General features: G+C 40.0%; 1 protein-coding gene across 30 annotated transcripts in view; it reads right to left on the minus strand.

The window, feature by feature from the left end:
* Positions 1-25613, minus strand: part of MAGI2 (membrane associated guanylate kinase, WW and PDZ domain containing 2) — a 1173000-nt gene that overhangs the window by 469184 nt on the left and 678203 nt on the right. For all 30 annotated transcript variants that reach the window (XM_038415335.2, XM_043497794.1, XM_043497686.1 and 27 more), the window contains one exon: positions 23535-23654. In XM_038415335.2, coding sequence (XP_038271263.1) covers positions 23535-23654 — 120 coding nt within the window. The remainder of the gene's footprint in view (positions 1-23534; positions 23655-25613) is intronic.

The raw sequence follows: 25613 nt of genomic DNA on the forward strand, positions 1-25613 counted from the left end.
CCCACTTGGTCACTTGGTACTGCAGGGCCCCCTCCTTGCACAGCAGCTGCTGAAGCCAGTAAGCTGGAGGCTGTTGGCCTGGGGAGAGTCAGCAGCAAACAGCTGGGAGCTGCAGGGAGAGCTGCTGCTTTTGCTGCTGCCGCTCCCTGAAGCTCCCAGCTGTTTGCCACTACCTCTCCACATGGAGCTAACATCTGGGAGCTGCTAGGAGGGGTCGCTGAGGGCAAAAAGGGAGCATTGAGGGTGTGACTCAGGCTTTGGGGGGGGAATTTTTAAATTGTGCCCACCCCCCACTCTCAGCAGGCACCAGTTGTCTCTGGCAGAACCCCTAGACCAACCACCCTGCCGTAGGGCAGAAGCCCCAAGCTCCCTCCTCCCAGTCTGGTAGGTGGAGAATGGCAGGGCTCTGCAAGCTGTACTTTAACAGTAAAAAAGCTGCATGTAGCTCACAAGCTGGGATTTGGCCACCCCTGATATATGCTCTGAAACTTACTTTCGATTGAACTTCTTAAAAAAGAGATCAAGCTATATTTTTCATTTGGTGTGTGTATCTTGTTAAACGTAGGTCTTTGCGGGGGGTTAAATATTTGGTTTTCGAACTAACATTATAAATCTACCTATTTCAAACCTACCTATCTCATAGTTCTTTTAACATCTTTTCAAGAACTTATTTGCTAAACAATGTGTATTAAAATTGCACAATTAATAAGATGAGTGCGGAAAAACATTTGCCATTAATAAAATATTGATGGTTTCCATATTTAGACTCATATGGAAAGTCTTACAATACTATATGGGGTAATTACTCCTTAAGACTCATCCATTTTACTATGGGAATATCCACATCAATCTTCTGAGAATCAAAAACCAACTCCTCTCTATAGCTTCATGACAACTGATCACTTTTTCTTACGTAGCTATGGAATGCATGTTTACGAGAATAAGCCAGTTGTTCTCACACTGTGGTATATGTAACTTTTCCAGTTATATGACATGTGGTTATTGGAATAAGAAAGTATTGTAACTACACTGATTAAAATTACAAAGTTAGTACATCAACACAGATTCTGTACTCAAGGTCTTAAAATTTATGAACCACTGAAATAAGCTGTATAGGAACCATTTCTCCATATAGTTATGCAAATCTCAAAAGGTGCCTCTATACTCTGTTCAGAAGCAGGGAGGAACTTCTCTTATAGTCCTCAGGACTTGTCTACACAGTGAGATAAACACACTAACTGGCCCATGTAGATCTGCTGATGTGCACTAAAAGTTGCCTACTCTGAGAACAGAGAACTTTTAAAGTGCGCCAACAGGGTCTACATGGGCCACTTAGTGCACAATATTTTAGTGTGCAGTAGAATTTACACCCCACTGATGTGCACTACTGCACTGCATAGAAAAGTGCTCAGGTCCCTTCATTGTGAGATGTCTGAGGCCTGGCCTACATTTAAAAAATCACACCCCAACCGACAAAATCGTGCTGGCAGAAGCCCCAATGTAGACACTGTTATAGCTAACTGACATAGCTATTTCGGCAACAGTACTTTTTTTTGCCAGTAGAGATTATTTTGTTCAAGGAACTGGTATAAGTCATGCCAACGAAAGAATTCTGTTGCCAGTATAGGATACATCTCCCCTAGTAAGGTTCGATAATATAGCTACATCGGGAAACACTTTCTAGTTTAGACAAGGCCCAAGTTCAATGTGGGCAACTTGCACAATTGGAGCCTTAACACATAATCTTTTATAAATGAATAGGAATCACACTGTATCTTTATTTTATTTTCTTCTACTGTAAAACTATTCATATTACATCCAGATTCAACAACACTTTATTAGTCAAACTCCAGGCATTTTCCAGAAAGAAAGGTACATATCCAAAAATAAAACATATACTTTTTCCTTAGGTTATGCCTTTTAGCATGTTCTGTCTCCATCTCTTTCATGACAAAGTTTGACACAATAAAAGCCAAAGTCCATCCCAATCCTTTTAGTGTTTTCCAGTCATTTAAATTCTGGTGTAGGTTTTTTGTTTTTATTCCACATTCTGCTGTGCAAGCTCAAAAATTGTTTTGCTTTGAAAAAAAGAATTGCAGGTATCTATTAGGATTTGTCTAGAACTTAAATTATGTGGTTTTAACCTTAGGAGACAAAGTGCTCAAATGCAGTTCCTTTTTCACACATATGTCTGAAATCTAATTTTATTGCTGTACCTCAGAAGCAATATCATTTCAATCTCACTGATGTCTATTTTACTGAACTATGTCAGTTTATAGTAATTGCACTCTCCAATTATAGGTGAAGAACGCTCCATTTCAGTTAGGCTAGTGTACTCAGAGTTCATGGGGGACCCACAATCCAAATGTCTGTTGAGTGATAAATACAACTAAACATAGATCCTCAAAGAGGCTTCTAAATTAGCAAGGGGAAATGATACTAAAGAGATGGGAGCCATATTAGTAGATAGATAGATAGATAGATGAGCAACAATATGGAGGAATTAACTGAACATATGCTGGTAATTGGGAAATTCAGTGAAGGTGATGACAAGCTATTTAAATTCAACTTACTAAGGAATGGGTTCACTGAACAAAAATATATTAAACTTCCAGAAAGCTCCTTTTCAGGATTAAGGAACCTAGACATCCTGGTGCATTATAAGCACACACTAAAATCCATGAATGTGCAAGAAGACTGAGGAATTCTGAAAGTCAACAAGAGATACCTGGTACAAAAGAGCACAGTTCCTCAGGTAGGGAATGGGGGCTATATGGAGAAAAGGAAACAGGCATCATAATTCCATCAGGGATTGCTCAAAGTTATTGTAATGGAAATAAGTATGAGAGAACACCAAACAAGCACTCTGAGTCAGTGGAGCCTTGTAGAAAAAAGATAACTCCAGCAAAAGAGTAAACAGAGTTATTCTAGGCAATGGGGTGAAGGGGAATATGATTTTCCACCAATACAGTATATTGTGGGAGCAAGCAAAAGCATGTATTGTATCATTAATAAATAACGCAATAACCAATATCCCCTTGTGTCAGACATTCAACATCTCTTCACTCAAAACTCTCAGTACTCCCACAAGGGAAGCAGCTCTAGTGCTCCTGTCTTGGCTGGGACACACTGGGCATGCACAGAGATCCCTGACGGTAGCAGATAGGGTGTGGGTGATCTATGGAATACCGGGAAGGGCTGGGAAGGGGGCAGCACACCCTTCCTGTTTAAAGCTGGGAGAATTTCTCAGAATATTATTTTGCCAGAAATAACCACACCACCAATAAGCCAGTATTCAAATACTATATAAGGCAAATTTCCTGTTGTAACAACTTCTGGCTTCTCTTATTCTCTTTTTCTCCTCCTCCTATTTACTCTTCTTTCTAATCATCCTAAATCTTTTCTCCTTTTTTTCACCAGCTATGTTTTCTTTGAAACTAAATTTTCTGTCATTGTCCATCCTTCTTAAATATTTCATTTTATTTTCTTCTCTAACGTCCCTCTTCTTTGTCCCTCTAATTTCACCTGCAATTTTTTTCATATCCCCCCATACCTCTCCATTTTCTCCCCCAGTTTGGTCTCTTCTGCCCCCTCACCTGATGCTCTTGCAATGGGGTCAAGATACTGTGGGTTCCTCTGAATGCAGGTGATGAGTGAAGGTAAACAGTTGACAGAGTGAACTTGTGAGTGTCAGTCTCCTAATGACGGTGAATATACAGCCTTGATAGGAGCAGTACCAGTAACAGGACATACTGGTGAGTGTACACCTAATATAGTACATTGCACACAATTCTGCTTATCTTACTACTAAAAACAGGGTAATAAACAGGATAGGAAATCAGGAAAAATAAACAAAAATGACTAATGGGCTAGACAGATTGATTTTTTGGAAATAGCTTAAAGATCAAAGTGTGTAAAGCTTGACTCCATGACAGAAGGAGAGGGTATGCAACTGTCATCTATAAATATCTGAAAAGCCAAACAACCAGGAGCAAGAAGTATTGTTTAAGGTGGTCCCAGGAGCTATAAATAGGAGTAATGGGTTGAAACTGAGCAAAGAAAATGTTGGGCCAAACACCAGGAAGCATTTCTTAACTGTCACGCTGTAGAATTGTTTTCCAAGGGAAATGGTGGAAGAAGTCCCACTACATGGGTCACTTGAGATTAGACTGAAACAAAGCACCTGCTGTGATGATTTGGGGAATCTCTTTGTAAAGCAGAAGGCTCACACCTTCAGTGGGATTCTGGGGACTGTGCAAGAGCTGCTGTGGAGGCTTAGGGGAGTTTCAGGGCCTAGGCAATTGGGCCACAGGGTTCCCACTGCCAAGAGGGGTGTCACACACAAAGTCTACATCTGGAGTGTGTGCCTAGAGGCTCAAAGCCAGAGATCATGCCTAAACTCTGCCCAGCCCCAACAAGCTAAAGGCACATGGGATTCAGCATTTGGATCCCCACACAACAGTCTCATGAGTGTCCAACAGGGGGCGTGCAACCAAATATTGTGACACCTGCACATATTGTAGGCAACAGTCCTTCCTTGGCAGCCAGGTAGTGTAAATGACCTAATGCTAACCATTTCTGATTTTGACTATTCCATTTCAATTGAATTCCCTTTATATTAAGGAAGCTGAGAAAAATAATCACACTTTGTGAATAATTCAAATAGTCATCCCCTCAAGTGCCTGATAACAAATGAAAAATACTTTTGCTTATAATAAATATTCATAAATGAGATAGGTAAAAATAATGAACAAACTGAACTATTCTCAGGTTTCTGTCTTTATTTACTAAATTATTCTGAAGTATCAACCAGAAATGACAAATTTCCCCTTTCCACAATATAAATCTGTGTTTGATATGGTAATCACATATTTAAACAGGATTGAATGGATTTATATGAGGGATGAATTAGAAGCATGATATTCATTTCCAAATGCCTGTCTTAAATTCTCTAAGTAACTTACACAGCTGCCCCTTTTAGCAATGTGGAATAAGCAGAATTAGCAACAACAGAAAGATAGGAAGTATTAGAGACAAGTTAAATCTTATGAGAGATTCCTCCAAAATTTGCCCACCTGAGTCCTCATTGGCAGATTTCAGAAGCCCAAGAGCCACACTTAATTTGCTTATAATTCTGGCTGCCCTCATCTTTAATACAGAGCTAGAGCCTATTGAGAGCACAAGTCCTGGATTGATGTGCTTCACCTTGATTTGAGCAGCTTGCAGCAATAGGACACAATGAACAACTCCATGAGCTACACTTTATCCATTTGTGTTGTATGAAGTTTATTCTTCCCGTGCTTGTCTTTTATAATTCTTTTATTGATTGACAATAAAATAATACATCTTCTATTAGATTAATTCATTCTTTTTAAATCAATGAGGCATTTTTATTGCAATATTGTATTCTAAACAAATTCTGACAAAAGCCCACAGATTACAGAGTTTTTTACATCTCTCACACAGACAAATACACAGGAAGTCTGTATTCCTCATGGCTATTCTTGACTGATTCGGTAAAACACACTCCTATGGTTAAATTCCTAAGGATGGTCTCATGGCTAAAACACAGGATTGGAGCCAGGTGATCTGAGAAGAGTTTCACTTCAGAGTCTATACCAAGCTGAGCCAGAGTAGATTTTGGTGCTGGATGTCTATCAGCAAAATGTCTGCCTGGCAGGTTACTCGGTGACCAATAATAAGTCATCACACATCCTGAAGTCGATAGCACTGTCCAACAGTAGGGACAGGCCTGCCAAGTGAAACACTGAATCAGTGCATCCTGGGTGCAGCTTCCACTTGTTGTGCTCCTATTGAGTTCCTGATGGATTTCAGAGTTGCACGCCACTAAAATAACACCCAGCAGAAAACAAAAGTGAAAATATTCCTTGCTGTTCCCATGGGAGACCCCCCCCCAAGTTTGTAGCCACCCTCATTGATTGCACTTTCCTCTGTCAGTGGGGGTGCAGCTGTCCCTGGGGTATAGTCCCAGCTCTGATATAGCCTTCTTGTGAAAATTTGGGTGGGTCTTTAGCCACATGATAACATGCTAGTTTTCCTGGTGGACCCCTGCCTCCATCAGTGCACAGGATGAAAGTGGTCAGTGAAACAAACTGCTGTTCAGTATTTATTTTTACCTCATGCCACAAACACTGCATACTATCCACCTCCTGCACTGAACACTGCGGGGGGTCCTGTGGATCTCTGCTTTATTTACCATCAAGAATGACATAAAACTGCTCTCAAAAGACTACAGAATCTAGCCAGTACTTCTTTTCTTTCTTTAACTACCTGAAAAGTAACTGGAACCTCACAACTCAAAGTAATACTGAGCTCATTTAGAATCTGGTGAAGGAAAGTAATTATTCTGTAAATTACAGGTCAATTGCAACCAGAAGGCTATAAAAATACACTACTTCAGTTACCCAATCTTTTTTGTAAATAAAGATAATATTGACAAACTGGTAGGAGACTGAAATGCTGAAAATAGTGGAAGTTACAACCAGTAATTAAAAAACGCATTTAGGTATGTATGCTAAATACAAACTGGATTTAATTAACATCATCACATGAGAACAATGCTGTATTGAGAAAAAAACGGCTCTTGGAAAATTTATTGTCTATGTAATGTGGATTCCTCACTGAATCTCTCTTATCTAATCAGAGTACCATACTTCAAAAACGGTGTCTCTTGAGCTCTTACTAGCTGTCACACTAGCAAGACACTATATAAAAAATAGGCACTTTACAAGCCCTGTTCTGTTAAGGTAAATACTCCAAACACACATTCTATATACATAAGATGAGGCTCTGAACAGTCAGAAAAATGAATGATTCCCCTAAGACATTATCCTTTAATCTTTTCATGCTGCAAGTCATTTCCCACCCCTCACATCATTCACTGACAAAACCACTTGTGCCAAAGAATTGAAAACACTCTAAGAATAAAATAAATTATTAGAGACTGATCCAACATAAATGTATGCAGAGTTTCAGACTGCATAAATGCCAGGAGATTATGGATGCTGGCTCCACTGGAGACCAATCTATTCAAGATAAACATCAGCGGATATTATAGCACCAACCCAACCCCTTTCCTCCTTACAGAATCCTTCTTGCATACTTCTGTGGCCATTGTGCAGGAGATTAATAGGAGAGGGGTACAGGTCCAGTAAATTGTATCATCCCATGATACAAAGTTCCTTTTCCTGCAAATTCCCTGTAATTGTAAATGGGGAATCATCATCAAGGAGGTGTGTTTCCAATGGGGTCACGCAGGGACCGGTTCTTGGCTCTATGCCATTTAACATTTTTATCAATGGCATGGAAGAAAACATGAAATCATCACTGACAAAGCTGGCAGATGACATAAAAACTGGGGGAGTGGTAAATAATAAAGGCGACAGTTAACTGATTCAGAGCAATCTGGATTGTGTGGTAAACTGGGTGCAAGCAAACAATATGAGTTTTAAGACAACTAAATATAAATATATACATCTAAGAGCAAAGAATGTAGGCCATACTTACAGGATAGGGGACTCTTTCCTGGGAAGCTGTGACTCTAAAAAAGATTTGGAAATCCACAGAACATGAGCTGCCAGGGTGACACTATGGCCAAAAGAACGGATGTGATCTTGGGATGCATAAACAGGGGACTCTAAAGTAGAAGTAGAGAGGTTCTCTCTATATTTGGCACTAGTGCAACCACTGCTGGAATACTGTGTCTAGTTCTGGTGCCCACAATTCAAGAAGGATGTTATTAAATTGGAGAGGGTTCAGAGAAGAGACATTAGAATGAATAAAGAATTAGAAAACATGCCTTATAGTGATAGATTCAAGGAACTCAATCTATTTATCATAAGAAAAAGAAGGTTAAGGGGTGACCTGATTAAAATCTGTAAGTATCTATATGAGGAACAAATATTTAATAATGGGCTCTTCAATCTAGCAGAGAAAGGTATAACATGGTCCACTGACTGGAAGTTAAAGCTAGACAAATTGAGACTGGATATAAGGCAAATATTTTTAATGGTGAGAGTAATTAACCATTGGAACAATTTACCAAGAGGTCATGGTGGATTCTCCATCACTGACTATTTTTAAATCAAGACTGGATTTTTTCAAAAAGATCTGCTCTATGAATTATTTGGGGAAGTTCCATGGCCTATGTCTTACAGGAGGTCAGACTAGATGATCACAATGGTCACTTCTTTGAATCTTTGGACTCTATGAATCTGTTCATCTTCCCATTAGCACCATGCTGCCTAGAACCTAGGACTGTAGCCTAGGACAATGAAAGGTACAAGCACTGGCTGTTCTATATGCAGCATGATAGTATCATCCTTGCATTTGTCCTTGTCCTTACCCAGTCTCTTGTGTTCTCTTCTTCTCTGGTTTCTTATTTTAACTTCTAGATTGCAAGTTCTTCAGGGTGGAAACTCTATCATTATCAGTTTCCATACACATCTATTGTTCCATGAATGCAATCATAATAAAATTATTTAAAACACTACTTAATGTCTGGGAGGTCTCCTACTCATTCTCCTCCTGGTGGATACTCTAGGGGGACTCACTCCCCAGATTCTTGAAGTGGGGCTAGAGCAGTTTACTCTGGTAACTCTTTTGTCCTGATGGGTCTTTCTTTTCTTTTTCTAGCTGAGCTACATCATGGTGATATCTTCATGCCATCTGTTCTATTTAATATTCTTCATGGCTGATTCAGTCAGAGTTTGAATTTGAATTTCTGTCTATCCAGGGATCTTTCATCACTCTCCTTCCCTACGGACAGACAGAGTGATTCCAAAATTACAAGGTTCTTCCAACACTCGAGGAGTGAGGTTTCATTTCTTTTTCTTTCCAAAAGATATTGCTATTATCTGGACTGGTACTCAAAGTATAAGACGATGGGAAAGGTGGTAGTGAAATGTGTGCTAGGGATTACTGATATAACTACTTGATATGAAAATCTCCAGAGAAAGGGTTAAACGTAGAGAACTTTTCTCAAAGGACCCTATGTTATGGACTCATTTTTTATTATCTGGATGGGGACTCATAGAGGAGCCAGCTCAGCTGGACGTTCATTATAGCTGAACCCATCTGAGGAATTCTTTCATCTTGCACTCAACTCTCTACGCTGGTATGGAAGGTACCATAGCCTTTCAAGCACTCTGTTCCCCTGGAGCACACCAAGGGCCTGATCCTGTGCCCATCTGAAGCCAATACAAAGTGCCCACTGATTTCAATAGTGCCGGCTCTAGTCCCAGAAGGACACTGCCTATGTTCTCCTAGGCAGAGGGGCTGCATTTCCAACAAGCCTTTGCATGTGCAGGAAGATTGTTAAACCTCTCTCCCACACCTCTGCATAAGAGCCTGTTATAATCTGACTCCTACCAGTAAAAAAAAAATCTTTAATACCTCACTCCAACAGGACTTCTTGTGGAAATAAACAACATCTGGCCCGTAGGTCTATAATCTTCTTATTTTATTGTAATGAGAATAAGGTAAATGAGCATTCTTTTGGTTGGTCCCTTTAGACTTTACAAAAGAGGTTCCATATATTTCCCCTTAACAGAACCTGTACTAAATCTCTTGATAACAAATAAAATTGTTCCATAGCAGATGTTGTGTTTTAAGTTTCCTCAGATAGAAGTTCTGAGTGGAACTTTCAGCAGTAAAAGTTCTTCAAGAAAGTTACATTCCTCTCTCTCCTGCTCAGTCTTTTTCTGGCCAGTTGTTATACCCAGAAGATTAAATATTTTGTCTTCTCTTCTTGGAAAGTGTCAAGAAGTACAGTACAGTCTTTGAAAAAAGAAAGCCTTTGTGAACATGTTATTTTGTTGTTACACTAGAAATTTCAAAGATCCCAAAAGGCGGAACTCTAAGTATTTTATCTGATATAAAACATTTCAGATGTTAAAAAGCTGTGAGAAAAAGGAGGATTAAGCCATTTGAACTTGTGATACCTAAAAGAAGAAAAATGTTAGGAAAGGTTAAGCTGTTTAAATGGCTAAAATCTAGCATAACACAAATAGAGATAATTTGGCTCCCTGAACCCTATTCAAAGATCTGTATGCATCCTAGGAGAGGGCAAAGTTAGCAGTGCTGCTGTTATGTTTAACTGAGCCCTTTAAAGGGCTACTTTAAAAAAAAACAGCTTTTTTAACTATCATGGGTCAGATTTACACACACAGCTGTGCTCCAGCCGTGATGCACACCCAGTTTCGCAGGTTGATGGACGCTCTGTCTTCTTGGAGCAGCACAAAGCAGCCAGAGCATACCAGTGAAACTTGACCCACCCCTCCATGGGGTTGAACTATTCTATTTTTAAACTAGCTTTACTGTGTGCAATGGTTTTGATCAGAAAGTTGTCCTCTCATCCTCTTCTCTTCACTTTAAAACACTAGTAAGAATTAATCAATCTGCAATAGCACTGATGGAAAAAGCTAATAGTTAACATCTAAAGCCACCTTAACAGGATTTCAACTCTCTATAAATACAAGGTGGATGCTTTGGGCCAAATCCACTCCTCAGAGCACACCCTGTGTAAATGTCTGCAGCTGGAGCACTACTGTGCCCCCATGGTGGGATCTGAATGTGTATGGTAGGGGTCCACATATCCAATCGCCCTCCACCTTCAGATTCAAGCCACTGTAGGACACGGCTGCATGGAGACTATCCATATTTGTGTCCCTTATCTGTATGAACACCATCAGTAACTGAGAAAGGGTGGGGGGAAATGTGGCAGCTGGAGTTGGACCAGACTCTCAGTTCCTGAGTCGTCTTATATTTCTCACTACAGAGCTTAGTGTGAATGACTCATAGAAGATTAGAGTTGGAAGAGATCTCAGGAAGTCATCTAGTCCAAACCCCTGCTCAAAGAAGGACCAACCCCAACTAAATCATCCCAGCCAGGGATTTGTCAAGCCGGGCCTTAAAAACCTGTAAGGATGGAGATTCCATCACTTCCCTAGGTAACCTATCCCACTACTTCACCATTCTCCTAGTGAAATAGTTTTTCCCAATATCCAACCTAGACCTCCCATACTGGAACTTGTGACCATTACTCCTTGTTCTGTCATCTACCACCACTAAGAACAGCCTAGCTCCATCCTCTTTGGAACCCTCTTCAGGTAGTTGAAGACTGCCATCAAATCCCCCCTCACTCTTCTCTTCTGCAGACTAAATAAGCCCAGTTCCCTCAGCCTCTCCTCATAAGTCATGTGCCCCAGCCCCCTAATCATTTTCATTGCCCTCCGCTGGACTCTCAAATTTGTCCACATCCTTTTTTTGGGGGGATGGGGGGCAAAACTGGACACAATACTCCAGATGTGGCCTCACCAGTGCCAAATAGAGGGGAATAATCACTTCCCTCGATCTGATGGCAAAGCTCCTACTAATGTAGCCCAATATGCTTTTAGCCTTCTTGGCAACAAGGGCACACAGTTGACTCATATCCAGTTTCTCATCCACTGTAATCCCCAGGTCCTTTTCTGCAGAACTGCTGTTTAGCCAGTCGGTCCCCAGGCTGAAGCAGTGCATGGGATTCTTCCATCCTAAATGCAGGAGTCTGCACTTGTCCTTGATGAACCTCATCAGATTTCTTTTGGCCCAATTCTGCAATTTATCTAGGTTCCTCTGTATCCTATCTCTACCCTTCAGCATATCTATCTCTCCCCCCCAGCTTAGTGTCATCCGTGAACTTGCTGAGGGTGCAATCCATCCCATCATCCAGATAATTAATTAAATGAACTAAAGGATGCTTTCAGATTGATTATAGACTTTGCCCATGAATCTGGGTTGCAGCTAACCAGGTGTACAGTGCAAGTCAGGGAGTACTAAACTAGCTCTTTGCTACCTTTGCATTCCTCTCATCCTCAGCCAGATATGTGTCCCTCAGTGTAACTTACTACATCCTAAAGGTTGCTCTAAATTTTGCCAGCTATCCATAGCCTCAAAGGGGCATATGGCAAACCTGGATCACTGGGGATGCAAGGGCTCTCTGATGCTACTCACCCTACTTCTGCACTGGTCCGTGTACATAGGAGCCTTTGCACTGGTTCTATGTTACTGGAGTATCCTGATATACTGGCACAACCCTCCTGCACCTAACTATACCATCTTTAGTGTTGTTTTGCTCTGGTAGCATGATGTAGAGTGGCCTTAACACAGGGGAGCATCTGAGTTATTGTATTCTATTAGCGCATTTGTCCTTTCAGTTTTTATTGTAATTCTGTTGCTTTATTGGAAATAAATGGGAGCCCTCAGGTGGTCAAAATAATATTCAAAGGCCTATTTTTGTCTTGTTTACACTAGATTAAATCAAGAGTTAATTTGGATTTAATGGAATTGCATTGGTATGAAACCAGCGTAAGTGCTTGTCTACACAGGAAAGGGTTTTGGCATAAACTGCCTTGAATCCACACACAAAAGGTCTTTTTTTCAGTTTATCTGGAGTCTTGTCCTGCTTAAATTAATCTGCGTTAGAAGTGACATAACCATTTCAGAATTAATGATGTCAGTATAAGGTTATTATAAGGACTGGAACCTTTTTTTTTTTTTTTTTTTTTTGCCAAGGAGGCCTCCACTGAACCCTGATATATGCTGAACTATTTGATCACAGCATTGAAAGGCACTCAAGTGACCCTAGACCCTGACCAGTCAAGATCTCTTCAGCTGAATCCCAAGCTTGAGGACCCAATCCAGCTCCACATAGGAAGGGCAGGAACTGAGAGAATTACCTGAGATCTTGTTTTTGTCCTTCATATTCTTGTGTTTGTGTTGGAGCCCCATCGCACAGCACTGGGTTGTATCCAGGAATACCATTTCTGCATTTCTTCTGCTGGCTGGTTGTAAATCTTTGCATTGCAGTACATTGTACTGCTGTTAAGATGGGACTGGATGTGCTCTTCTCCCCAGAGGGCAAAGAAGTTCAGAACCACTTGGCAGGACCATGTGGAAGTACAGCGCACTAATGTTATGATGGACTCTAGGTATGTGAACAAAGGAGTGCATCTGGCTGTGTGCCAGCATTTAGGCAGGGAGGAGACAGCCAGTCAAGATGATCCCAGACAGTAGAGGTCACACAGGGAAACAGACACACTAGTCCAGGTGTGAAGAGGTAGAAGTGGAAGACTGCCTGAAGCAGCATAGCTAATTTGAAATAGGTATGCATCCACACAGTCTTTTACTGGTATAACTCATTCCAGAAAAAAGTTCCATCCCTTCCAAAGTGGATTAATTAAAGTTAGTGGGATAAACCACCAGATTAACTGAAAAAAGAACTTGTGTGTGTGGATGCAAGAGAGTTTATGTCCCGCCCAAAAAACTAAAGTTATATCAAAAAACCTTATACTGGTTTCACACTAGTGCAATTCCATTAACTTGAAATTTAGTTACTCCTGAGTTAGTTCAGTATAAACAGGAGAAGAAATAGGCCCCAGGTGTTGTTTTGGCCACTGGGGGACTCCCATCTGTTTCCAGTTAAAGCAAAAGAAATACACTCAGAACTGCAAGGACATGATAAAATGACTCTCATGCTCCCCTTTGCTAGGGCCATTTTACATTATGTGGCCAGAGCAAAACAGCCCTAAGGATGGCATAGTCCAGTGCAGAGGATCATGCCAGTCTAGTAGCATCCTCTAGTGACAAAGAACCAGTGAAAAGGCTCCTATACACCATGACCCTCACCCAGTGCTGGTGTAGGGTATGTAGTGTTTTAGATCCCATGCGTCTCCAGTGATTCCTGACTGCAATAGAGATGTTGAAAGGCTGGTGTTTATCTGGCTGGTGAATCTTGCCCATATGCTCAGGGTTTAGCTGATCGCCATATTTGGGGTCGGGAAGGAATTTTCCTCCAGGACAGATTGGAGAGGCCCTGGAGGTTTTTCGCCTTCCTCTGTAGAATGGACCACGGGTCACTTGAGGGAGGCTTCTCTGCTCCTTGAAGTCTTTAAACCACGATTTGAGGACTTCAATAGCTCAGACATAGGTGAGGTTTTTCGTAGGAGTGGGTGGGTGAGATTCTGTGGCCTGAGCTGTGCAGGAGGTCGGACTAGATGATCAGAATGGTCCCTTCTGACCTTAGTATCTATGAATCTATGAATCTATGAAAGCTGGCAAAATGTAGTGTTCTCCGGGCTGCTGTAAGTTACACTGAGGGACACATAGCAGGCTGAGGATCAGGGGAATGGAATGGTAACAAAGAGCTAGCCTAGTAACTCCCCCCAACTCCCGACTTCATTTGTGCACTGCTTAGCTGAAACCAAGGTTCAGGGACAAAGTCTATAACCAGTCAAAAAGCATCCTTTAATTCATATGAAGATTTGTAGCCTGGAAACTGTGATGGAAACTAATCTATCTGGTTGATTATACTTTATTTTTGAATATAAAGTTGTTTAAATATTTTTGTGAATTAGAGAGTATTACTATATGCAAAACATAATTATTTTGAATATATATAGGGATTTGTTTGACACAAAGGGGAAAATTCTGCAGCTTCACTTCAGTCAGCTCATAATTTGGCCCAAGGGACATGAAAAATCTCTCATTAAAAAATGACCTGTCTCTAGGGCAAAATTTGAACTCAATAGCTTTGTGTATTAGACTACACTGTTTTTGGCTGCAGTTCAAGGTAATCTAACTTAGGTTACATTTGCTACAAGAAAGGCATTGTCCCTTGAATACAACAGAAAAATATCGAGTATAACAAATGAAAAATTGAATAATAAATTCAAGGAGATCTAGAGGTGCAAAGGAAGTCTGTTTGATCAGCCCTACTAAGATCTTTAATTTTATACAAACCAGCCCTAGTTTACCAAACATTTTGTTTCTAAAATAAAAAAGTGAGCCAATGAAGAACTTTTCTACTGTACCTTTTAACTACACCGTTCTCCATAACTAGGGCATCTATTATTATGTTTTATAGTCTGGGATGCTAAATCAGGTATATGGAAAAAAACCACAAATATAAATGTGTGTTGTCAGAGCAATATCCCATGTTCCCTATTGGGCTCAATTCTACACAGAGTAAGGGAATGAGTGCTTTTGTTTTGAATTTGGCTTAAATCACTACCATAATTTTGAATTAAAGTGGCAGCATTTACATAATAGTTGAAGTTATGTCAGCATTCACATCTGAATGCCTAGTATTAAAGGTTTATAATCTAGTTGTATAATAATAAATTCTGGTTGTAATTTGTCACTCAGGATTTAAATTTGGGAACAATTAGAGTATAATTTCACACAGAAATTAGAAATAGATAATACTTAGTAGATGCTTTCAGCTAATTCATCTGCCAGTGAAGCAAAGTTCTCTACAATAACTTATTAATGCATTGCCCCATCTACTTTTAAATTTGGGAGTGAACGAACTTTGACCCTTTCCCCTGCGATGTTATTCCACAGTTTAATACAACTCATTGTCAGAAAATATATCCTAATATTAAACCTAAACTTTCCCCTTTGCTAACTTCTTCCCAGTTCTCCTAGTTATATACTTAGGTGACCCTAAATATTTTTTCTCTGTCCTAGGGGTTTGCACACTAATTATATTATACTTCTCAATCATTGCTTAAACAAGCTAAACCAATCCCCATACAAAAAAGAAAAGGAGTACTTGTGGCATCTTAGTGACTAACAAATTTATTTGAGCATAAGCTTTCATGAGCTACAGCTCACTTCATCGAATGCATCCGATGAAGTGAGCTGCAGCTCACGAAAGCTTATGCTCAAATAAATTTGTTAGTCTCTAAGGTGCCACAAGTACTCCTTTTCTTTTTTGCGAATACAGACTAACACGGCTGCTACTCTGAAATCAATCCCTATACCTGACTGATAATTTTTGTTGCCATTCTCAGAACTCCTTCAGTTTGTCAGTATCTTTCTAGAAATGACTGCCCAGGATTTTGGCAATGGGTTAGATCTGGGGCTGAGCTGAGAAATGCTCTGCACAAATCAGAAGAGAGGGCATAACTAGTGGTTTTAAGCCGCTTTTGGATTCCTAGGGATACTGGGATCCTCTGGGTGTTGATCTAATCACTGGCATACATTAAAGCATGCTAATGGCTGTTATAATTTACACTGGCTGCCAACAGCTGAAGGGGCTGTTTGAGCAGCTGGGTATACACAGTACAGCATAGGAAGCCCTGCTGCTGCAGCTCTATACCACTCAAGGACCCCTCCACACTGCAGAATCCAGATGGGCATAGTCAGGGAAAGGGATGAGGGCCAGGGAGTTCTACATCTGGCTGATCTTCTCTGGGGCAATTATCAGCTGCTACAATATAAAGCAGTCCTGAGACTGGTACAAATTGTTCCTTGGACTGGTTTTGGTGTGTGTGTGTCATATAAACGCCAGTCTTCTCAAAAGGAAGATCTTCAACAGTGTGTCTGTGTGTAAGCCCTGCTTTACGTGGAGGTGAGTCTGAATTTCCCTGGTATCATTCATTCCATATGTCAAAAATAACTTTTATTTCTATTACAAACGTATATGGATATTGGGTCATACTCTCCCCACTCTGTATCAATGATCAGCTTCTCACTTCCTTCTCACTGCTACTTGGCCCACATTCTTTGATTGCAGTGGGCCCTTTCACACACAGGTTTCTCCCCAAAGAAGTGCTGCCCTTTTACTCACGTTTTGTATACAAATCCATTGCCCAATCCGCAGTAGCACTTGTGACACTACCTTCTACAAAAAGTACTATTTCAATACCAAACTAATTGCCATCAGCTCTTTTCATGCAGCATAGCTCAAAACAGAGAAATTCATTGTTAAGATGCACACAGACAAAACACCAATTATTAAAATTATCAATATTTATCCCGCAGGTAAAATTCAGATCAGACAGGATGGGGACATCTGTCACACCATCTTTACATTTCAGAAGTTTAAAACTATTCTGTAGAAGTTACTTGTGAAAGTCACATTTTATGTCTGAGTAGCACAACTAAAGAAAAGCCTTGTTTTCTCTTTTCTTTTGGAGGATAAGGAAGCAGGGGGACAGGAATTGTGTTTATTAAACTGTAATTCCTCACCTATTCCTTGCCCTAGTAAACATAAGTGCATTCCAAAAAACAAAACAAGAGCATAGATTGATGCCTTTCAGTTCATTAAATAAGAAGCAGAAGAGAGTCCCTTATAATCTCCAGTACATCCACTGAGATGGACGTGATGTTACATTGTGGAGCATTTCAACACTTCCATTTCTGAAGGTTCTACTTCTTGCTATTTTTTTTAAAACAACAATCCCTAGCACTTCATGTTTAAAGTTCTGCAATATTTAAAGACCAGGGCCTGATTCTGATCTCGCTTCCACTTGTGTAAATCAATAGCAATGCCACTGAAGCCAATAAAACTACACTGGCGTAAAACTAGTGAGAGAGCTCAATCAGGCCACAACTCCCTGGCTACATTTAAGACGTACTCCTTCATCCTTCCAGTAGATATTCATACTTATGAACTGCTGGGTCTGAAAAGTGACCATCACAATTTTGCTTTGTGGGGGGGGCCTTTCAGCATGGACCTCACTCTCTGCTGCAGTCTGTCTCATTTCATTTCCTCCCTGCTTTTAAAAACTCTTCACTTATCATAAAAAGATGGTTTTAGAATGATCATTATTATCACTGTATTAATTGCTATATCCACACCCTTTCAATCCATTTACTCCTCTTTTAAAATTGGGCCCTTTCACTTGCTTCTATATGTTTGTTTTAAGAAGGTGACATTTTATTACACTGTATTTGTTTCATTTCTTTTGTACAGCATTCCCAGTGCTTTGGCCGGAGGCAGCACTATAGAAATACAGGTTTCAGAGTAGCAGCCCTGTTAGTCTGTATTCGCAAATGCATCCGATGAAGTGAGCTGGAGCTCACAAAAGCTTATGCTCAAATAAATTTGTTAGTCTCTAAGATGCCACAAGTCCTCCTTTTCTTTTTATAGAAATACAATCACTAGGCCAAATCTTGCATTTCTAACTCCACTATTTAAAAATTGAGTAAGGGGCTTAGGAGCTTGCTAATTTTTAATATAATGATGATAATCATTACAATTCAATAATAAATAAACTAATACTTATATGGAATTATCCATCATTCAGATTTAAAAATCATGCTAATATTAAATCTGTATGGATGCCGAAAGGCTGAAGATGTAGCGCTGAATGAGGCCTCCGCAGAAGATGAATCACAGCTGGGAACTGGAAGGGGGAGAGACAGCATGACTACCCCATCCTCCCACTTCCCACATCCCCTAGGGTTGAATAATAACAACGTTGCTTCCATAGTATTTACAAATGAAAAGATGCCCAGCCATCACCTTATGTAATCATTTGTAAAACAACTGAAAATTATAGTGTCCTCAAATACAGGAAAAACATGGCAAACCAAGATTTCATCAAAGGATATTGGCACAAAAAACATGTGGAGGAAATACACAGTCATCTTATTTAAAGTATATTCCTTAATTCAAGATTTCTGGGTTAAAAGGGAAATTCTAATGTTTATTCTACTGCCATACATTACCAAAACGGAAGACAAGTAGGGGTGAAATCCTGACCACATTTAAATCAATCAGAGTTTTGCTGCTGACTTCAGTGGGGCCAGGATTTTAACCTATATGTAGGCAGTGTTGGGAATGGTCAAGCAATTTCAGCAAGTCTCTGAATATCTGATTATGTAGGAGAGTTTTGCACAATTTAAAGAACCCACCAAATGAGAGAGTGGATTTCTGTGGCACTGATAGCACAGCAGCTATTAAACTGATTATTCCTCACAGAATTAAATCTGAGACTTTTCCTGTGCATAATGGCAACTAAAGGTTTAATTGGAAAATTGCCTGTCTGCTTAGCTGGAGTTGATTGGTGGCTTCAAAACAGCCGTAAAGAGGAAAGGGCTGCCAGGCACAGGAGTGAGAGGGCTGCCAGGGAGGCCTGAGCAGACTTCCCTTCAGCAGACTGTCAAGGAGCTGCCAGAGAAGTCTGCTGTCCAGAAGGAGAGTCTGGGGAAAGTCTAGAGAGGAAGCGAGGTGGGAAGCAGCTCAAGGAACAGCAAGGGACTGGGAGGAAGTGGTTCTATCTGCTTCACACAGGGGCCTGGAACTGTCCATCCTTCGCCAGGGTCATGGCACTCCTGAATCTTTATTACCCCAAAAGGGCAGAAACTAATAAGGGCCTGGCCAGAGGGCTGGGGTCATAACAAGAAATCGATAGACACAGAACTAAATGATTGATAGCAGGAAGGGGAGAAGCTGTCAGACTTGGTGTAGCACTCCATAGAGCCATAAGAGGGTGCCAGCTGATAAAGGCAGCCTTGGAATGCTGTGTTAATTTAACATACTTGATTTATCAGCATTTTTGTCATGTTTTGCACATCCTTTTATAGCTCTGAACAAGCTTTTCTATGCTTGTATTTACAGTGCTGCTCCACACCATCAACATCTATTTTCTATGTACCCATTTCTTCCATATAGAAAATATTTGTAATGGGTATTTATACCTGTGCATATTCTCTGCAAGCCATATTTAGAGCAAATATCCCTATCTTGACATATATTTGTTCTTTCTAATACTGCTTTTACATATGCTATTTTTTAAAAATGCCACTCTATCCATTATGTACACTGATCTTCAAATCCTTCAATATTCTATAATTAAGTTTTACAAGCAACAACAGTCTAAATGCAATGTGCTAAAATGCATTAGTGTTTTAGAAAAAAGTTATTACATTTCTATTTATGCATATTAACATTTTTCTGAACATACATTTCATAAGGATTTTCATTCTATGGACTTAGTATACGGTCTACAAAGTTGCGTTGACATATGGAGGCAGAAAGGTTTATCAAGTCAGTTATCCCCAAATTAAGTCTCTGAACTGGTCATGACAGGTCAGAGATGAAAGTGTACTGAACCCACCCTTTCCATTTAGAGGGGGTGGGGAGAGAATACACCCAGACATTGTCTTGTTTACCAATCTGCAATGCTTAACACATTGCTTTGTAATTTATTGATATGAAGTCTGTGATCATCTATGAATCCATGGCTGCCATTTTTCAACATACCTTGGCCTGGAACTTCACTCAAAAAGTGCAGCTAGAACTCAGATTTTGCTCAAAAAGCACAGGAGCCTGCCCCCTGAACTGGAAGCTCTCCTTCAGTGTTACAGCAATATGGGGCCTATGACACACAGTTGAATAGTTCAAATTCTATACAATATAAGGCAGTGATACATATACACACACTAGCCATGTGTAATTATAGTAGTATTATTTCCATTGATGCAGAGGGTTATCTTTCCTGATGAGGAAGCCTAAAGTATGGCCACTAACCGATGTGTCTATACCTTTACCTCCTCAATAGGGATGTGGAGGGCCTTGGCATTATTTTTAATGGATCTTGGAAACCTTTATAATAAATTTTGGGGCCATGGGTCAGGGGACAAAGAGGACAGGGTGTTATCATGCTAAAAATAAATCATCCACTTCCAATAGACTTTGCAGCTCAGGCTGGAGATTGGGCTCTGAAACCTTTGGGGGGAGCTTCAAAGCTTGAGCCCCTAGTCTACACAGATATTTTTAGCACTGTAGCGTGAGCTCCATGAGCCCAAGTCTGCTGACCCAGCCTCTGAGACTTACTGCTGCTCGCTGAGTAGATGTACCCACAAATTGTACATTTACTGGGGGAACATGCAATTCTCCTAGCACTATAAGTGTCCACCTGAAGCTTGGCTATCTCCCTCGCATGACCAGAAGTGCCATTTTTCTAATTTCTCCAGGGGTGCTTGACGCCCTCTCCACCCCACCCCTTCCTGCACATTCTGCCCCCTCCCCTGAGCATGCTCCACCCTCGCTCTGCCTCTTCCTACCCCCACTCCTCCCCCTCCCCCCAACGCCTGCTGCATGCCACTGAACAGCTGATTACCAGCAGGCAGGTGGCATTGGGAGGGAGTGGGAGGAGCTGATCAGTGGGGCTGCCGCTGCATGCTGAGCACACACTATTTTTTTTCTGTGGGTGCTCCAGCCCTGGAGACCCCATGCAGTCGGTTCCCATGTCAGAGGGACAATGTCTCAATCCAGGAGAACTGGACAACACCATACCAGTGGTGAACAGAACTCTAAGAAGTAAAGCAACAGACAAACAAACAAAAATAATTTATAACTAACTATGAACTATAAACTAAACTGTAAAACAATTAAGCTATCAACTACAGTAGAAAGGTTGGCAGTCTCTTGACTAGTCGGAGCTCCATCTCTAACTTGTGAAAGAAACTGAATGGGGGCTGGCATACTTTGGCCTTATGTGCCCTTGCTATGGAGCACGAGGAGTGAAAAACGCATGATGCCTTATGAGTACTGTTGGCCAAAAAGACTCCAATCTCGGGGGTCACAAGGTGCATGCACACCATAAGTGGAATGTGCATACGGACAAGCACTCAAAGGAGAATGCAACAATGTCCATCCATAAGCCAGGCGTACTTTTCAGCACATTATCTGCTAAGTTTCCACGACACATGTCTTAATGAGAGGCCTGTGCAACAGGGACAGGATTTGTAGAGAGATAAGTCTCAAGGGTTTATTTTGACAGGTTTCAGAGTAGCAGCCATGTTAGTCTGTATTCACAAAAAGAAAAGGAGTACTTGTGGCACCTTAGAGACTAACAAATTTATTTGAGCATAAGCTTTCATGAGCTACAGCTCACTTCATTGGATGCATCCGATGAAGTGAGCTGTAGCTCACGAAAGCTTATGCTCAAATAAATTTGTTAGGGTTTATTTTGGTTTGTCTTTGGCAAATGCCAAGATTGCCAAAACCAATCAGGGAGTGAAGTATCAGACATTGTGCTGCCTTGTTTTGGGCTCTTATTCAGCTAGATTCTCAGCAGACCGGTGCATTCATGTAGTGCTTCCCAACCACCAAATTCAGAACATTTCACTTTGGTGTCCACTCAGCTTCTGATAGTTGGTATTAAAAGACAAATCTCTTTATCCCTCAAGGAAAGCAAAAATCTTATGATTTAATTTGAACTTGCTGGTCAACTTCTACAATGTTGCTACAAACTAATGAAATTACATTGTCAAGCAATGACAGACCTGTGCTAAATTTATGTAGCTTTAATGCAAGCTTCAAAACCTAAATTAACATAAAAAGACCAGCAGAGATGGCTCAACATTCAATGAAGGTCTGATGAATGTAACACTGCGGTATTACCTTACCTTTGTGTTATTATTTATGCAGGTTTCTCTCTTAATGTGACGCAGTGAAAAAGAGAGGAGAGGGAAAGAGATTCATTTTTCCAATTATTTGTCTTCCTTTAATGGGAACTCTTCTTTGCTATAATTTGTGTATTGATCTAGAGCTTTATGAAAATTTATTTACTTTTCAATGGGTACTTTATGCTAATTAGGTGAGAAAGTGTTACTTTCCTTCGTGCTCTTTAGAATAGAGCAAATGATTTTCTTTGGTGTGAACAGTTCTTTATTATCTTGAGATGTTTTTCGTGATTGGGACAAAGTCAGGATAAAAGTAATAATTGATATTCTTATTACATGGTACAAATATGGGGCCATATTCTGCAACTGGATCTGCCCACACAGAGCTCCCTGCGGGAGTGGGCTATATTTTCAATCAGAAATATGGTATGTTTTTAATGTTACATTCACTATTGAAGATAGTTGAAATAAAAATATTGATCCTTTCACTTTTATTTTTAAATACTTCTGTTTAAAACAAACATTTATTACTTTTTTAGTGCATATTTTGATTTCATTATTGTTCCGGCAACTGACTGATTCACTAGAGTTTAGCTTTCAGGATGGTTATGTTTTGGAACACGTTTGAAATCAGATGAATCAACCATGCCCCTCTGGGAACATTGCTCTGCATTAAGTTTCTAGCTCTTCTTCCCTTAAACAGACATTTTCTAACACAGCAATCACTGAGAATCCCTACGTATTTGACAGATACACAAATTAATGAATTCTTTTAAGTAACTTTACAAAGCCCAAGAGACATGATATTACAAAGCCTTCCTGCCTTACTTTAAAAGTGCTGTCTCAGAGTCCAGTGAATACTGATATTTATAGGACCATCAGTGTTGTATAAGTAGGGGGGAAGTGTCCAGCCCTACAATTGTTTTCTTATTGAAGACTTTGCTTTGTCCTGTAAACGTACTAAATAGGCAATTATTTGTTTGAACTTCATCTACATTGCCTCAGGTACTTGGTATAAGGAACTACTGTTTCTTTTATACAACCTCAGAGTATTATCCTGTTGGGCTGCATGACAATTTATATGAATACTTAGTGTTAGTTTTGCTCTCCCTGTCTCTCTTAGCTAGAGTGATATATTAAAATTACAATGAACCCATCTGCATTTTAGCTTTTTCATATGAAAATATTTTCACAATTGCCATCTGGCTCTTCATAAGTTTCAAATAAATGTAGCAATGACACATTTGAAATGGGATGTCCTAATGCAATTCTGTTAAATCGGAAAAAACAAAGAAAACATAAAACAGATTTAGCAATAAAAATGTACTTACCTTCATATGTTCCACTTTCTAAGAGAGCACCACTTTTCTCCAATTCCATAAAATCTTCAACAGTGATGAAAATATAGTCCACACCAGGGACCTCCCCCTCCTTATGTGGCCTTGTGGTACCTAATAAGAAGAGAGAAAGCCATCAAATTGATCTTTATCAAGCATATATTAACTTATATTAGATATCTGAAAAGTAGTACAAAACCTTCATTAATACTTGCACTGTGTTAGTCCTAGTGTATGGTTTGAGAAAATTATAGGGTGGTAAATTAAATGTTTGTACTATATAGTGCATCATTCTTTCCCATGTTATTTGCAAAACTGTATAACTCTGACTACCTGGATTTTCAATGTAAATATGGATGCTGGTGGAGGTGTACGAGAGTCATTTGAGATTCTGGGCCAGATTTTCTTAGGTTCCCCAGTTTACATACCTCTAGCTAATAAAAAAGTATAATTCTGCTGTGCTTATTAAGGCCACCACTGAGATCAGGAATTCATTTGTAAAATTAGTCTTTTTTTATTTATAACAACCACATTTTTTGTGGTTTTAGTAAAACTCAAACAGTTATTTTAATGTATCAAAATCTGCCTCTGCATCGTGTTAAGAAACACTTCATGGTGAAGGTGCTGTCTTTTAGATGAGACATAAAAACACAAAAATGTAGTCATTAAAAACTTATGGCACTTTTCCCAAAAGTGAAGGAATGAACACAATGTCCAGGCCAAATTCCAACTAGGGTATTACATTCTGCTTACTTAACTTCCCCCTCAAGTTTGTGTGCCCTAAATTGTTAAGGTGCTGCAATGTTTTATTTTGGAAGTAGCTGCAGTTCATGTCAGATAAGTTATCTCAATGTATAGTATATAATCTGTGTCTCAGTTTGTAAAACTTTTTGTGATTGCACATTTCAAACTATGTTACTTTGCATTGGAAATCCCAATTTGCAAATTGCCAAATTACAGTCTCTTAAGCCTGCATGCCACATGATTGGCCCAGTTTTCCCATACCATTTTTACACTGGTGTAACACCACTGATCTCAATGGATTTCCTCTTTAACTGCACCAGTATAAGAGTATAAGTAAACCCTATAAGCAAACCCAAGAGCATTCCTGGATTAAAATATTATTTATTGTAGTCCTTTATTCTACTGCTTCATTAATATAACAACAAGGGGGTTTACTTTATTACTAGCTACAGAAAGCTCTGTGTGCACATGAACATCTTGCTCATCTCTTTGCAAAAACAGGATAACCTCCTTATGGAGAAGCAAACCTTCAGAGGACATACTTGCTACTGATTGTAATGTTTAGTTTATTACTAATGTAGAAAGAAAATCACAAGAATCATAGAATATCAGGGTTTGAAGGACCTCAGGAGGTCATCTAGTCCAACCCCTTGCTCAAAGCAGGACCAATCCCCAACTAAATCAACCAGAAGAAGGCTAGCTGCCATGTTGTTAGGATGGTAGTTTGAGAAAAAATGTAATCCAGTTCCATAACAAAAAGCCCCGAGCATGTCAAGGACACCAAGAGGAACATGTCTGAGGGATATTTATGACAACTGCAATCTGGGGACACATAATCCACACCCCCACCCTCAGCCCTTTGTTCCTGATAAATCAGATAGAAGTGGAGGATACAGTTTTCTTAGAAACTAAAGATTCAGTCCTGTGAGTACTGAATGCCTTCTACTCTCGTTGAGTTCACTGGCGTGAGTGCACTGAGCATCTCTCAAGATAGGGCTTTTAAGACCTCAGTTCTAGCCTCAAATGTGTGCAGCTACTACTGAAGTTTTGGGGACCAATTATCCTGTCACCATCAGTTTCACACAGGTGTAATTATATTGACTTCAGTGTAGTGACTTCTGATTTCCACTGGTGAGAGAGGAAAATCCAGCTAGGTCAGAACTGTGTACATGCAAGGACAAAATTTGGTCTTAAAACTTTCAGTCAAGACCAACCTTTGGAAGACTTCAATTTACTCTCTAACCCCTTGTTCCCATCCCCAGTGCTGGGCTGGTTATACAATTCTGAAATGTATGGCTCGGTAATTTAGTTATCTGGAAAAACTCAGTT

Source organism: Dermochelys coriacea, chromosome 1, assembly GCF_009764565.3.
Source record: "Dermochelys coriacea isolate rDerCor1 chromosome 1, rDerCor1.pri.v4, whole genome shotgun sequence".
NCBI classification, from domain to species: domain Eukaryota; kingdom Metazoa; phylum Chordata; order Testudines; family Dermochelyidae; genus Dermochelys; species Dermochelys coriacea.